We start from the raw sequence: 16,221 nt of genomic DNA on the forward strand, positions 1-16,221 counted from the left end.
TTGAGGCTTCTTTTTTTTTCTTCTCTTTTCTTATTATTATTTTTTTAGTTGTTTAGGCGCGAGTTTTTTTTAAGATCACGCATTTGTTCATCTCATGTTTGGGTTTTGAATAGTATTAGCTATTTCAGTGTTATCTTTTGTACGCTCTTATAGTACTTATTATTTTTTAATAAAGCATCTTTTCCAACAACAAAAATATGCAATCGATAGTCTAAATAAATTGCAATGGGAGGGAGTTTCCCAAACACACACTACTAAAGTGTTACGAGGGTTCGAACTTGAAACTACTAGTCTGCAAGTAAAGTCCTATTTTCCACTGAGCTAGACCCTATTGGCCGAATCCTTTAACTAATAGCAAATACTTTTTTTTTTTTGGGGCACCATACCACCATGGCTTGTTATGTTAGAACTTACGTTGTAATCACAAGTGATTTGTGGATTAAGTGGTTAAGGTCAGTAATTCTTGTTATTTATGTCGCTAACTTTGTTATGTAAAGAAAAAAGAAAAAGAAAATGGGTAGATACTAAAATAGAGGGAAAAAAAAAACAAAGAATATGTGCCTTTCTTTAGTATGAATTAATTGAGTACATGCGCAGACATATGCAAAAATTTAAAGTTTCCCATTGCCTTTCACGACTTTGACTATATTTTAAAGCAACCCTTTGAATTGTAGTTTAAACTTGGAAAAAATAAAGTAGATAGATGATAAATGGTAGAGTTGCATATCAATCATGCCAGCATTACATGTTAGACCTTGAACATGGTAGCTACTAAGTGTTAGTAATGCGATTTTGATTTCATTATTGTGTCGTTTCCCCACATGTACATACGTGTGGTGGTGTGGATGTCGTTTTCTTGCAATTCGTTATCAATAGATCAGTGGAAAATGTAAAATTATTGATTTCCGAAAAAGGACATGTCGACAGAAATTCTATTTACCAATACTGATTTGGCATCAGTCAGTCATGTGCCAACGAAATGGTCATTTTAAAAATAATATAATAACAAAAAAAAGGTCTATTTGCTCGTCAAATATTGCAAATCAATATAAAACCCAAAAATAAAAATAAAAATAAATAAAGCTTGAAGGTACTAAACTATTATATAAAAATTAGAGACCGGGCCGCATGCAAGCCCATGTGACTGTGATTGACTTCATTCGTTAATCTAAGTGCACCTGAACTGAAATATATGAAATTAAATTAGTAAAGCAGATTAGATTAGATTCTTTTATTAGGACAGAAGACACAAAATCCCTTCTTAGAGCAAGGCCAGCGCTTGCTTGAAACCGGGCCAAAGGCCCCCCGAGAGAGCCCAGAAGACCTCCAGCGCGGAAGAAGAAGCCCGGGCAAGGCGCGGGTCCCACGAGCCCGGGCAGGCCCAAGGGCGAAATCAGACTGGGCTCGAGCCCGGGTTGGATGACGTCAGCGCTGACGTCATCCAACTCAGTGTCCAACGGTAACCTGCCACGTGTCAACACCGGGTGGCTCCGATTGGTTTTTTTCCAGAAATCCTCTAGTTCTCATTTTTTTTGGCCAAAAAAATTTAAAAAAAATCCTAAAAAATCCGAAAAAATTCTGAAATTTTTTTTAAAAAAATACCAAAAAAGTATGTATTTTTTCCCTATAAATACCTAACCATTTTATCTACTTTCAACACCAAATCTTCATACAATTTCTTCTCCATACAATATTTTCTACTCTCCACTCACATTATTCATTTTCCACACCAATTCTCCATACAAACTCATCTCCTTCCAATATTTTTTACTCTATACTCATATTTTTCACTTTCCACACCAATTCCATACAAACTCTTCTCCTTCCAATATTTTTTACTATCCACTCACATTTTTGTACTACTTTCCATTTGTAGAAAATAAACAAATGGCATCTTCTGTCGAAATCGGAGGCTCGTGTTCAACCAGGAAGATATTGCGTTGTGCGAGTCTTGGGTGAACGTTAGTCATGACCCTATCACGGGCAATGAGATGAAGTTCCATCATATGTGGAGCAAAATTCATGGAGAATTTTGTCAAAGATCGGGTTCCATTCGGACCGAAATGGCTTTGTCTAGTAGATGGAAACTTCTAAACAAAGAGTTAGGGAAATGGAGAAATGCCTTGACAAAAGCAAAGGACAACATTCGGAGCGGTGCGAATCTTTCCGATGAGGTAAAATATTTTTAATTGTCATTTTAATCAATTTAATGTAACTTTTTTTTATTGCATATTCTATTTCTTTTTGTTGCACAATGTTTATTTTATTTTTGCATTTCCTAATTGGCTTTATTTATTTACATAATCAATTTTATTCTTGCATTTCAAATATGTTTATAATTTCATGCATAATCTTTATTTTTTGTTTTTGCATTTTCAATTTGTCTATATTTATTTACATAATCAATTTTATTCTTGCATTTCAAAATAGTTTATAATTTATTGCATTGTATATTTTTTTAATGCACTTCCAATTATTTATTTTGAATAGATCATACAAGCACAAATGTGGTTCGGTGCCATGGGGCAAGGGAAAAAAAGTTTTGTGCATTTCCAATGTTGGGAAATTGTCAAGGATTGTTCCAGATTCAAAATTATTCTTACCGCACCCCCGGTTGTGTTGCATGAGACGCCGCTCCACGAATCGCCATTAACCGATTCGCCATTGGACTCCCCAATGGAAAGGGAGTCACCACTCCCACGTCCGCCGAGACCTATTGGGAGAAAGGCGGCAAAGGCCAAGAGAGGGGGCACTTCGAACATTGATTGTGTTCAAATATTCGAGCAAATAGCTAAGAACAACTCTCTAAGATTGGAGAGAGACTTGAGGAGAGATGAAGCGGACAAGGCACGATTGGAAGCCTTTGCAATTGAAAAGCAACATGCAAAAGAAAAAGACGACGATGAAAGAGAGATGAAAATCATGGCCATGGATACGAGCCATATGTCTCCTGAAACAAAGGCCTATTGGAAGCATAAACGAAGGGATGTGATGAGAAGAAAACTTTTCCATGACGACGGACCTAGCAATACGGATTGGCTAAATGATGAAAACCATTAGATTGTATTGTTGTATTTTTTTTATAATTGTTGTATTTTTTTTAAATTGTTGTATTATCCTTTAATTTGTTGTATTGTTTCTTTTTTATTCAATCAAAAAAGCATTCTCTAATGTTGTATTATTAAAAACATTTGAGCATTCCTCACAAAGATTAATTAAAAACAAACCTTCATTTATTGCAAACAACACACAAAACAAACCATACATAAAAGCATAATAATAAAAAAGACCTCGCAATAATTCCACAAAACACAACACACAAAAACAAAGCATAATTAAAAACAAAGCATAATTCCAAACAAAGCACGAATCTAGCCTTCATCCATTGTGATTGCCTTTCATCTGCCAAAAGTGCTCGATCAAGTCAACTTGACGTCTTTCGTGAACATATGAAGATTGCATTTCTTGATAACGATCAATCATGGGGTTGTTGAATCGACCATCCTAAACTAACGGTTCGGGCTCCATTGGTAGTCCATTTGGTCCCATCGGCCTTTCATATATTCTTGTCAACGTCGTGTTCATAGGATCGGGTTCAAACACCTCTGGAGCATCGTAGTCATACTCATCCTCCACAATCATGTTGTGGAGGATGATGCAAGTCATCATAATACTCCTCAGCACCTCCTCGTCTAGCATCCGAGCAGCACCCCTGATAATTGCCCAACGAGCTTGCAAGATACTGAAACACCTTTCCACATCTTTCCTGTAACCTTCTTGAAAGGAAGCAAAGCTTCTTTCCTTCTCGGATTGGGGATTCGGAATTGTTTTCACGAATGTCGTCCACCTAGGATAAATTCCGTCGGCAAGGTAGTAGGCACCAGAGTATACGGTATTGTTGATTTGGTATGTGACCTGAGGGGAATGACCTCGCAATACCTCGTCGAACACCGGGGATTGACCAAGGACATTGAGGTCATTCTGAGATCCGGCAACCCCAAAAAAGGCATGCCAAACCCAAGTGTCGAATGAAGCTACGGCCTCCAAAATGATACTTTTTTGGCCCTTCCGATTCCCATACTCTCCTTGCCACGCAGTAGGACAATTCTTCCACTGCCAATGCATGCAATCGATGCTTCCGATCATTCCTGGGAAACCTCGAGCCTCGCCTTTTTGTAGAAGCCTTTGCAGGTCCCTCGGAGTGGGTTTGCGAAGGTACTCCCTCGTGTACAAATTTTCCACTGCATCACAGAATCTCACCAAGCACTCTAGGATAGTAGATTTTTCCATCCTTGCAATCTCATCCACCTGCTCTGCAGATGCCCCATAAGCAAGCATCCGCAAAGCAGCTGTAAGTTTTTGCTCCGGGATAAGACCCAAAACTTCAACAGCATCATGCTTTTGAATGAAGTATGTGTCGTAATTACAAATATCATGCATGATTTTTTGGAACAAATGTGGCTGCATTCTATATCTCTCTCGAAACTTATGAGCAGGATATAACGAATTTGGGATAAAGTAATCCTCCAAGAGATTCTTACCCCGAGACTCTCTGTGTCTGTCCACATTCGGGGCACGACGACGATGGTGTTGGCTTGATTGATTCATCATACACACCGCCGCTACTTCAAGCATTTCTTCCTCTTCTTCATCGGCGTCCCGATCTTCTTCCTCACGTCTACGCCGGATTTCTTCCCATTCTTTCTGTTGCCTCTCCAACACCCTCCTGAAGTTTGACATTGAGAGTATAATGTGTTTTGTAAAATCTGAGAAATAAAGGAATATATCAGAGATGGTGTGAGAGGAGTGGTGTTGATGGTGTAGTTATATAGAGGGATTCAGAAGATAGAGATGACACGTGGCACAATTTTAGAGGGTGAAAATCTTATCTGAAATCTGAGATCACTATTTGTAAAAAAATATCTGAAAATCTTATCAGACATGGGACACGTGGCACAATTTTAGAGGGTGAAAATCTTATCTGAAATATGAGATTATAATTTTTTAAAAATATCTGAAAATCTTATCTGACATGGGACACGTGGCACAATTTTAGAGGGTGCAAATTTTATCGGAAATCTGAGATTATAATTTTTATTAATGAATATCCGAAAATTTTATCTGGAATAAGACACGTGGCAACCGAGATTCACATCCGAAAATCTTATCCGAAAATTTAATTACAAAAGATTATCAAAATTAATGATTTAAAGTATAAAAAAATAGGAAATAAAGTACAATGAATAGTAATTGCCCTAGACTTTGCCCTTGTGGGTGGAACTACAAATGGCAAGGCTGACACTATTCACATGAATAGTGTCAGCCCTTGCTTGCCCTTGCCTTAGACTTTGCCCTAAGAGCAACTCCACCCATTTGCCCTTAGCCATGGCAAGGGTGGAGCTAGGGCAGCCACTATTCACGTGAATAGTGGTTGCCCTTGCAAATAGTAATTTGTGTTTTCACCCGTTGCCCTAGCTAAGGGCAATTACTATTCATTTTTTTGTTTTTTCCTCATATTTTTTAATGAAAATAATTAATTTGGGTAATATTTTCAGATAAGATTTTCGGGTTCCTACGTGTCAAGACTATTCATAATCAGATAAAATTTCCGGATAAGATTTTTGGATTCAAATTTCGGATGAATTTCAAAGTTCAAATTTCAGATAAATTTTTGGGTTCAAATTTCGAACGAATTTGGGTTCAAATTTCAGATAAATTTGGGTTCAAATTTCAGATAAATTTGGGTTCAAATTTCGGATGAATTTCAAAATTCAAATTTCATACAAATTAGGGTTCAAATTTCGGATGAATTTCAAATTTCAGATAAGATTTTCATTCAATAAAATCAAGCCACATGGCATGTCTATCTTGCCAAAATTTTCTATAAAACCAGAGTCTCAGCTCATACCTCTCACACCACATCTTTCTATATTTTCATTTCTCAGAGTTTAGAATTCATACTTCATTCATCCTGAATGGAAGAATTTAGGAGATGCTTGGAGAGGCAAGAGAGAGAAACAAGAGAGAGAAACCGTAGAGCAGATGAAGTCAATGAGTTGCAGAGACAAGTCGATGAGCAAGTTCTCATAGCAGTGGCTTTGCAAGAAGAAGAGAACCAAGGTCGCCGCCATGGTTCACAAGTCGGCCGCCGCCGGAATGTGGAAAGACATAGGCATTCTGGGGGTAAGAATCTTTTGGAAGATTATTTTATCCCAACTTCTTTGTACTCTGATGTTGATTTTCGAAGGCGATTTAGAATGCAACCTCATTTGTTCAATAAAGTCATGCATGATATTTGCAATTATGATGCATACTTTGTTCAAAAGTGTGATGCTGCTGGGGTTTTGGGGCTTCTTCCGGAGCAAAAGCTTACAGCTGTTATACGAATGTTGGCGTATGGAGCATCTGCTGATCAGGTGGATGAGATTGCCCGGATGGGGAAGTCCACTACGTTGGAGGCTTTGGTAAGATTTTGTCAAGTTGTTGAAACTCTGTATACTAGGGACTACCTGCGTAGACCTACTCCCAGGGACCTCCAACGGCTTCTACAAAAAGCCGAAGCTCGAGGATTCCCTGGAATGATTGGTAGCATCGACTGCATGCACTGGCAATGGAAGAATTGCCCAACTGCCTGGCAAGGTGATTATGGAAATTGAAAAGGCCAAAAAAGTATCATCCTTGAAGCGGTTGCTGGTTTCGACACATGAGTTTGGCATGCCTTCTTCGGAGTTGCAGGATCACAAAATAACCTCAACGTGCTGGGTCAATCCCCGGTCTTCAACGATGTATTGAGAGGCCAGGGCCCCAATATCACCTATGAAGTCAATAATACAGTGTACCAGACAGGGTATTATCTAGCTGACGGCATCTACCCGAGGTGGACCACTTTTGTCAAATGTATTCCGAATCCCCGATCCTAGAAGCAAAAATTATTTGCTACCTATCAAGAGGGATACAGGAAAGATGTCGAAAGGTGTTTTGGTATCCTTCAAGCTCGGTGGTTGATTATTCGAGGTGCGGCCCGTATGTTTGATGAGGAGATCCTCAGAAGCATTATGATGACTTGCATCATCCTCCATAATATGATTGTGGAGGATGAGTATGATTATGATGCTTTAGAGGTGTACGAACCGGATCCAATGAATACGGCTTTGACACGGATTTATGAAAGGCCCATAGGACCAAGTGGAGAACCATTTGAGCCGGAACCGTTGGTGAGGGATGGTCATTTGATGACCCGAATGATAGATCGATATACAGAGATGCAATCTTCGTATATTCATGAAATGCGTCAAGTTCACTTGATGGAGCATCTATGGGCGGTGAAAGGCAATGAAGAAGAATGATGGAGCATAGATGCTTTGGTTATGTTTTATTTAGTTATGGTTTGGTTGTGTTGTATTTTTATTTATTATGCTTTGGTTTATGGTTTGGTTGTGTTGTATTTTTATTCATTATGTTTTGGTTGTGGTTTGTTATTATTATTGTGCCTTGTTTGTAGTTTTTTTAATTTTTATTTTGTTTTGTTTGAAGTATGGAATATGTTGAATAAAAAGGTAATTTATTGAATACTTTGTTTATTAAATAACGAAATCTAATACAAGTCATTACGAATTACTACTACTAAAATAAAATACATGAATTACAACAACTTTAAAAGAAAACATGAAAAATACAAATACATAAAAGGTAGGCTAACAAATTTAATGGTTTCCATCATTTAACCAATCCGTGTTGCTAGGCCCATCATCCCGGAAAAGTTTTCTTCTCATAACATCCCTTCGTTCTAGTTTCCAAAATTATTTTGTTTCAGGGGACATATGACTTGTATCCATGGCCATGGTTTCCTGATCCGTGTTGTCTATATCTTTTTTGCGCAAATACTCCCTTTCTCGTGCATACTCAGCTTGAAGGGTCAACTCGTTATCTTGGCGTTTTTGCTCCATTTCAATTCTTAGGCCATTTTGCCTTGCAATTTCCTCCAAAAACTTTGAATTATAATTGCTTGAATTACCCACTTTCTTTGCCTTTGCGGCCTTTCGGCCAATGGGCCTCGGCTCCTTTTCCATGGGTGAGTCTTGACTCATAGGAGAATCAAGAGGTGAATCCGGTGCTATTGAATCACGGAGTGGCGTCTCGTTTAATACAACGTCGGGACCCGTTGGAATAATTATGAACCGTTTGCAATATTTGACCACCTCCCAACATTCATGATGGGTGAAACTTTTTTTGCCACCCCCGGTTGCACCGAACCACATTTGTGCTTGTATAATCTATTTAACAAAAAAATGGAAATGCAATAAATATTTAAAATATATTGGATATGCAAGTAACAAAAAATATAATAATGAAAATGCAATTAACCTTACAAATAAATTAGAAGTGCAAGAAAATTAAGAAACAAGTGGAAATGCAAGAAATATTAACAACATATTGAAAATGCAAGACATATGAACAAAATATTTAAATTGCAATAAATATTAACAAAATATTGATAATGCAAGAAATATGAACAAAATATTTAAAATGCAAGATATATTAACAAAATATTGAAAATGCAAGCAATATTAACAAATTATATATATTAGGAGATTAAACTTAATAAAACAAAAATTATAAAATACTTACCTCGTTAGTACGATTTTGCCCGCTTCTATAGTTGTCCATCGCTTTTGCTAGGGCATTTCTCCATTTTCCCAACTCTTTATTCAGGATTTTCCACCTACTAGATAACGCCATCTCCGTACGAGTAGACCCCGGAATTTTTTCACAAAATTTGGCATGAATTTTTTTCCACATATGAAAAAATTTCATCTCATTGCCGGACACGGGACAATGACAAATTTGGAGCCAAGCCTCACACAATGAAACATCTTCCATGGTGCTCCAAGCCCCTCCGGTTTCGATAGAAGAAGCCATAAAAATATGAAATCAAAATACTAGATGAAAAAGAGGAAAATGTTGAGTATAAAGAGTGAATAATGGTAGAAGTAGAAGAAAATGTATGAGTATTGGTGTTGAAAGTGAAGGGTATTGATAGGTATTTATAGAAAAAAAAAACCAGAATTTTTTAGAATTTTTTAAAAAAATTTACGATTTTTTTTCATATTTTTATTGCCCAAAAAAGCCTCAGCCGTTGGATTAATTTGGAAAAGCAGATCGGAAGGCTGGGGAGGCGACACGTGGCAGCGTACCGTTGGAGCTGGCGTCGCGCTGGTTCAAATTTTTTTTACAATTGGCGCGTGCACGCGCCAACCGTAAAAAAAATTTGAACCGCGCGCGCTGACGTCAGCGTGACGCCAGGCTGACGTCAGCAACACGCGAGTTGGATCTGGGGCTGGTCTCGCCTTCGGGCTGGCCCAAGTTGGTGGGTCCCACACCACCCCCGGGCCTGGGCTGAACGCTGGAGCAACTTTTTTTTTTTTCCTGCCCTCGCCTTGGGCTGGGCTCCCTCGGTGGAGCAGCTCTAAGGGGTGGAGTTGCTCTTAACAATCCCCAAAAAAAAATACACGTTCTCATAACTTCTACAAGATATCATCAACAACCAATAGGGGATCCGTGGCGCAATGGTAGCGCGTCTGACTCCAGATCAGAAGGTTGCGTGTTCGATTCACGTCGGGTTCAATACCCATAACCCCAATTTTTTTATTTTTTTATTTTTTCAACTTCACAACGAGCTCACCGATCTCACACTTTCCTTACCCACAGCAGATCATCCCCGAAATCATTTCCTCTAGTCTCACTCACTCTCCTCTCAACCCTTCCCAATCCCTCTGTAAAACCCTAGCCACCTGCCAGCCCCCATCTCTCTCTCTCTCTCTCAAAGCCATGTCTCTATTATCTCGCCTCCGCCATGCTACGCTCGCCCACCACACTCGCCACCTCTCCACCGCCGCCTCAGTCTCCACCAAGGACAAGACCAGAGCTGCCCTCTCTCTCCTCAAGGCCGAGAAAGACCCCACCAAAATCCTCGAAATCTGCAAAACCGCGTGCCTAACCCCCGAGTCTCACCTTGACCGCATCACCTTCTCCGTCGCCATCAACAAGCTCAGAGACGATAACCACTACGACTTGATCCGCCAATTCCTCGACGACCTGTTCGTCTCCCGCCCCGACCTCAAAACGCAGCGTTTCGCTTCCCACGCCATCGTCCTCTATGGCCAGGCCGATATGCTCCACGACGCCGTTCGCACTTTCGAACAGTGCGACGAAATGGGTATCCCTCGGAACGTGAAAACGCTCAACGCTCTGTTGCTTGCTTGCATTTTTGCCAAGAATTACAAGGAGGTAAATAGGGTTTTTCTAGAGTTCCCAAAAGTTTATGGGATTGAGCCCAATTTGGATACTTACAATTATGTGATCAAGGCGTTTTCGGAGTCTGGTTCGACGAGCTCGGCCTATTCGGTGTTGGCCGAGATGGAGAGGAAGAATGTGAAGCCGAATGCGAATACTTTTGGGCATTTGCTTACAGGGTTTTATACTGAGATGAAGTTTGAAGATGTTGGGAAGGTGACGAATTTGATGGAGAAGCATGGGTTTCAACCTGGGCTTAGTACATATAACATTAGGATCAAGAGTTTGTGCAAGTTGAGGAAGTCTGCGGAGGCCAAGGCATTGTTAGATGGAATGTTGTCTAGGGGTATGAAGGCAAATGCAGTCACTTACTGCCATTTGATTCATGGGTTTTGCAGGGAAAGCAATTTGGGTGAAGCAAAGAAGCTGTTTAAGAATATGGTGAACAGGGGCTTCACGCCTGATTCTGACTGCTATTATACTCTTGTTCACTTTCTATGCAAAGGTGGGGAGTTTGAGAGTGCTTTGCAGTATGCTAAGGAGAGTATTGAGAAGAATTGGGTTCCAAATTTCGCAACGATTAAGTCCCTTGTGGAAGGGCTTGTGAGCATTTCCAAGGTATCAGAGGCTCGGGAGCTTGTTGGGCAAATGAAGGAGAGATTCACAGTAAATCAAGATAAGTGGAATGAAATTGAAGCTGGCCTGCCACAGTAACTAAGCGAAGATGGTTTATTGATATGCTTTCGTTATTTAGATTAGACCAGGAAGTTTGAAGTGAAATGAGGGCAACATTTGTATGAAATGGGCTTTTTCTTTCTTTCTCAGAACATAAACTTGTCTGAATGTTTTTGGTTTAGGAAATTTTGTTGATGCCCTATTTACATTTGCATCTGGATTCTGGACAAATAAATTTAGATTTCTGTGTATTGCCGGTTGGCTTTTATGTAGATGCTTGAATGTCTTGGAAGATAGACAAAAGTTATAAAAAAAAAAAAAAAAAAAGTATTTTCCCTACAAAGAATGTTGGAACCATCATACATTTGAATGACCATAGTTCTAGAAATTTATATCAACAATTCAATTACTGAAGTTGCTTTGGTCACTTTATATCGAGTAAATCTGTGCAGCTGACATCTTTAACATCTTAACAACTTAGCATAAGGCTTTGATCAGAATCAGATAATGATGAGTGGCAGATGGAACAAAAGTGCTTAGCAGCTGCCTATACACATGCATTCGATCGTCGCCTGAAATGAATTCTGCTGAGACTTTTACAACGTAACTAAAAACCTATGTTCTCATAAAACAAAGTTAAGAAATTCCAAGTAAATCCTTTGCTGTAACAGTTGGTGAAAAAAAAAAAAAACTTTTTGTTTGGTTAGTATGATGCCTATGACAATTTACATCTACTTGGGACTTCAGTCAGCTTGGCGAAGTAAAGCTCAAGAATCCTCTCAGCTCATCCTGTCTTTGCTAAGTCCCTTTGAGGAATGGGATGCAACGAAGACTCATGTCGAGATTGAAAGAGTCAATGCCACACCCAAAAAGGCAAGTTAGCTAATGGCATTCCATTAAGCTTCAAACATCATAGTTTGGGGCTTCTTCATATGATTAGCTTACTCAGAACAAAAGTTTTGTGATTCGCCTCGCCGGCAAATCTTTTAGCAACTCAACCCTCAGTTCACTTTTTAGCCCTCTTGTTCTGCCTAAGCTCATCCTCGTTCAAGGCAGCCACTGCCACCTAAAAACAGTCATGAATAGTGTAAGTATATATTCACCCATACTGAACTTAGTCAATTAAGAAATATTCAGAAAGAGTGAATGCCAGTGAAAACAAAATTACATACCATTTTAGGATTGTCGAGGAAGGACTTGATACCACTGGGAATTGTAACTAGATCCTGAATTGTATTAATTAGCTCTTGAACAACAGCAATAGCATGACCCAATTCAGCATTAGCACTAGTGATTAATTTGTTGTGAATTTTTCTTAGAATGTAGACAGTCTTTGCCCGTTCTTTCTCTTTACGGTACATCAATCTCAATTCCCTTAAAGATGCTAATTGATTAACATCTTGTTCTTCAAGTGAATGTCTGCAATTTGCCCAACTGAAAGACAATTGGTTTGTCTCCACTGAGGCTTCAATATACATAATAGAAAAATCATTTATCCCGTTCTTTGCAAGCTTCTCGAACAGCACAGGGACCAAGTTCTCTTCAAGCCACATCCTTATTTTCTCCCCACCATTCTGTTAAAATAAAAGAAATAATCTAAAGTTGTACACCCCAAGCTCAATTACAATCAGAAAGAAAGCTTATTGTCTGGTGCAATGAACATGTGTTTGATCAATGTTGCGCAAAATTTGTAAAAGAGCTGTTTGATAATTATATTTATTAAAAAGCGGGAGAAACTCAAACATTCTATACATTTGAAAATGTATGTGTGTGGACCTAAGATGCATGTTCATGGCACATATGAAAATGTGGACACGTGCCCTATACATCAGAATTACCATTTCTGAAAGTAAGATGGATCAATAAAAGAAAAGAGTAAGAGTCTACACAAAATGTGCACAACTGACAAGATTCAATATCCAATAAGATGCAATAAGATATGCATCTGCATGAATATAACTCATATAAATGTTTTATTGTAATTATCTTGAAAATCATTATTTGTTCCTAATTTCACAAAGAAGCAGCTTTAGTCAGTGCAGTGTTAGGAGTAACGAAAAATCTAAATTGACAGTGAAGTGGAGAGAGTAGTGCGGAATGGTAGACATGAGGTCTCGCAGCATGCACAGTGGTGATCTGTCTATAGAAATGCTAAATAGACTATGGCTCCTTTCTCCTCTCCACAATGCATCTGAAGCTTGTTTATTTAGTTTTGCTAGCTGTTTGTTTGTTTTTCTAATAGAGTTATTGTTTCTCTTCCTTTTAATAGTTCCAATAAGAAAGATCATCGAATATGAAAGACATACAATTCTATCTCCAAGCCAAGTTGACCTCTGCACGATAATATCTAATGCAGCTTCAGATGGGTATATGATGAGGCCCTTCTGTGTCATGCAGCTGGCAATGTCCCTTAGCTGGAGCCTAGCAACCGCCTTCAACTGCTGAAAGGACAGAGACCTAAATGCAATCACATCATCCACATTTTCAAGAAATTGAGGTCTGAAATGCTGTTTTGTCTGCGAAAGAGAAGATGCGAAGGTCATTTGGGTGATATGATAAAAATTTCCCTTAAACAAAACAATATACATCAACCTTCCAACACCTTACCTCCCTCAGAAGAGAAAGATAACAGTAATTGTGTTTTGTTTCCCATGCATCATCATATAACCCTTCTTTGCCAGGGAACTTTTGAACTTCGTCTGCACATTTGCAATGCCATGGCCAGAATTTATCACATCCAACATTTGTTGTCATGATTACCAATGTTTTAGTGAAGTCAACAGTGTTCCCCTGACCATCTAATAGATAACCAGAACCTATAATCTCAGCCAGAATGTCAATAACAGACACATGAGCTTTGTCAACATTGTCAAACAAAATGACACCTAGAGGCCTCTTCTTAACAGCCTCTGAGAGCTCCCCCTTCATGCCTGGCTCCATGTGACTACAGGAGCAAAAGTCCAGAAATAATGCACAAATAAGCTCAGGAAAAATTTCAACCTGAAAAAAATATAAGAATACTCCAGTCAATTAACAAATTACCTTGAGAGAACACCAATTAGGCGCGAGAGAGAATTTGGACCTGTGTGTTTTGCCAGATCGAACTCTGTTATCATGTCTTTGTCTCCAAAAAGTAGTTCTGCCAAAGCTTTGGCAATTTCTGTCCTCCCATGACCAGAGCCACACATGAAGAGGAAGGATCCAATAGGGCGTCGCTGAGGCCTCTGCCTTGACAGAGCAGCAGTAACTGCATGTAGGACATGTTCCTGTCCAATTACTCTCTTCGCAATTCTTTGTTCAAGGTTCTGAAGCAGTGGTGGTTCAGAAAGCAACCATGGTGGTGGAGCATCAATCAAGGGGCTCACTGCCTACATGAATGTTAACGTAAAAACTATTGAGACCATGGAAATGCACCACTTTTGAATTTCTAATAGGTAATAAAAAGCCAGTCACCCAGAGTGTCATGCAGTATAGTCAGTAAAGGAAGAAAAATTCTTGCATAGAAGTAAGTAAAAGATATATCCACCTTCGCAATAACATGCGAGCTAACGGTTAGCTCATGCCTAAAATCTTTTCGAGTTGTGTATAAAAGCTCAGTCACATGGTCATCAATCCATTGCAACATCCCAGAGAAATTGTTCACCTTCTTTAATCTTGCCTCATTTATACAGAACACCAACCTTTCGTGCATCCTTTCCAACAAAAGAGCCTCTCGAGCTCTGATGTCATATCTCTGCCGTGAAGTTTGTAACTGCATCCACTTCATCTCCAACTGGTTCCATGTACCCTTCAATTCTTCATGTTCCTTTGTCACCTGAATAACACCAACCCCACATTACATATTTCTCCGAAAAGCAGTGCATACTGAAAAGACCAGAAAAAGACCAATGTTGCCCATAACTAATAGGAGTAGCTTACACGATCACTCCATTTTTGGGTGGATGGATCTCTCTCTTTCTTCATTTCATTTAACTCAACAAGTGTTCGACGCAACAGGTACTCAAACACATCTAGATCATCCTCTTCTTGTCTAGAGTACTCAAATTTATCCCTCATTTTTACACAAGCTTCCTCTAAAAGCTCAACCACCTTAATTTGCAAAATTTCCTTCTGGGTGTCACCAACTCCTCTACTATCAAACTGAAAAACTGAAAATAAAAAAGAAGAGAAACCAGGACAAATTAATTAACGAAAAGTCGAATAATATGGCATTGCCAAACTAATGATTGTGAAAGGAGTGGTACCAATTGACTAACCATCAGGGTATTGCATGATGATGCGACAAGCAAGAAACACGGCATCTGCTTCAATTTCGACACCATAAGCCAGCTCTAACTTCTCCTGATCTTCAAATTGGAGTTTCTTAATACACTCTCCCATCCATTCCTCTGTATCCATCTTTGTCAAACCTTACAAGTTCAAGATAATTTTCATGTCAGGAAAAAAAAAGTAGGGGACAAGCCAACAAAAGAAACACGCCCAATTTAATTTAATTTAATTAAAAAAAAGATAAATACTGCACACGTTTCCTATTAGAAATAGAACTCTTCCCGAAGCTAGCAGAGCAAGAAAAATGGGAAAAGAGCTAGTCTTTAAATTGAACTAGACTTCTATGAAGTGCTCTGAGACTATCGAGATTCATTTATATTGATTAAATTCTCTAGCTTTTGGACTTGTGAAAACAAACCCAAACCCGACATTATCCGCAACAACATAAGACTTGAAGTTCCTACCTTTTCTCAGCAACGAAATGGAATTTCGGCCTAAACCGACAGAAATGATGCGCACGGACGTTGAATTTGGGTTTTCTCCTTCGACGGGAAATGCATATGAACGAGAAAGACGAGAGGTACAAAGAAAAGAGAAAGCCCTAATTCTCACGTACAACGTTAAAATCTTAAAACCCTAACCTGTTTTGGTAGTATCGGAGACAGAGAGAGAGAGAGGAGTCCGCGAGATCGCTTAAAGCCCTTTGCTTTGCTTACTAGTTTGTAAAGAGAGCGCAAAGGAGGGAGAGTGAGGTTTTTAACTGCCAAATGCCAACCGACCTCACCCGGTCGTCCGAACCGGCTGGACGATCCCCACCAAGTCGTCGTTTCGTTCTTGGGTCTTAAAGCTCACTATTCTGTGGGGCGCACCGCACATATGAGATCCCCCAGTAGGCCCAAAAATTGGAACCCAAAAAATTATATCTTGTATTAAAAAAAAAATTAGGAGAAAAAATACTTTTGGTCATTGGGATTAAGATTGAAT

At 39.1% G+C, this 16,221-nt stretch overlaps 2 protein-coding genes and 1 non-coding gene across 3 annotated transcripts; 2 read left to right on the forward strand and 1 right to left on the reverse strand.

The window, feature by feature from the left end:
• On the forward strand, positions 9,541-11,271 carry LOC18778539 (pentatricopeptide repeat-containing protein At1g61870, mitochondrial). Its single transcript, XM_007213824.2, has one exon. It carries the CDS (start codon positions 9,829-9,831, stop codon positions 11,005-11,007), a length of 1,179 nt encoding a protein of 392 aa, XP_007213886.1. The 5' UTR covers positions 9,541-9,828; the 3' UTR covers positions 11,008-11,271.
• TRNAW-CCA lies at positions 9,553-9,624 on the forward strand. Its single transcript has one exon. It is a non-coding gene; the product is annotated as a tRNA-Trp (tRNA).
• On the reverse strand, positions 11,436-16,141 carry LOC18780622 (chaperone protein ClpB1). The gene is made up of 9 exons (XM_007212069.2): positions 15,702-16,141; positions 15,225-15,377; positions 14,887-15,116; positions 14,495-14,782; positions 14,011-14,336; positions 13,576-13,912; positions 13,275-13,484; positions 12,141-12,542; positions 11,436-12,034 (listed from the first exon to the last, which is right to left on the reverse strand). Exons 2-9 carry the CDS (start codon positions 15,364-15,366, stop codon positions 11,975-11,977), a joined length of 1,995 nt encoding a protein of 664 aa, XP_007212131.2. The 5' UTR covers positions 15,367-15,377; positions 15,702-16,141; the 3' UTR covers positions 11,436-11,974.

The sequence above is a fragment of the Prunus persica genome, chromosome G4, assembly GCF_000346465.2.
Source record: "Prunus persica cultivar Lovell chromosome G4, Prunus_persica_NCBIv2, whole genome shotgun sequence".
Classification (NCBI taxonomy): domain Eukaryota; kingdom Viridiplantae; phylum Streptophyta; class Magnoliopsida; order Rosales; family Rosaceae; genus Prunus; species Prunus persica.

Bases quoted from the DNA above. Each gene is read 5' to 3' on its own strand.
- LOC18778539 (XM_007213824.2), top strand. From the start codon at position 9,829: ATGTCTCTATTATCTCGCCTCCGCCATGCTACGCTCGCCCACCACACT.
- LOC18780622 (XM_007212069.2), bottom strand. From the start codon at position 15,366: ATGGATACAGAGGAATGGATGGGAGAGTGTATTAAGAAACTCCAATTT. The intron at 14,783-14,886 runs GTAAGCTACTCC...GGTGTTATTCAG, and splicing joins CCCAAAAATGGAGTGATCGT to GTGACAAAGGAACATGAAGA. The intron at 12,035-12,140 runs GTATGTAATTTT...GACTGTTTTTAG, and splicing joins TCCTCGACAATCCTAAAATG to GTGGCAGTGGCTGCCTTGAA.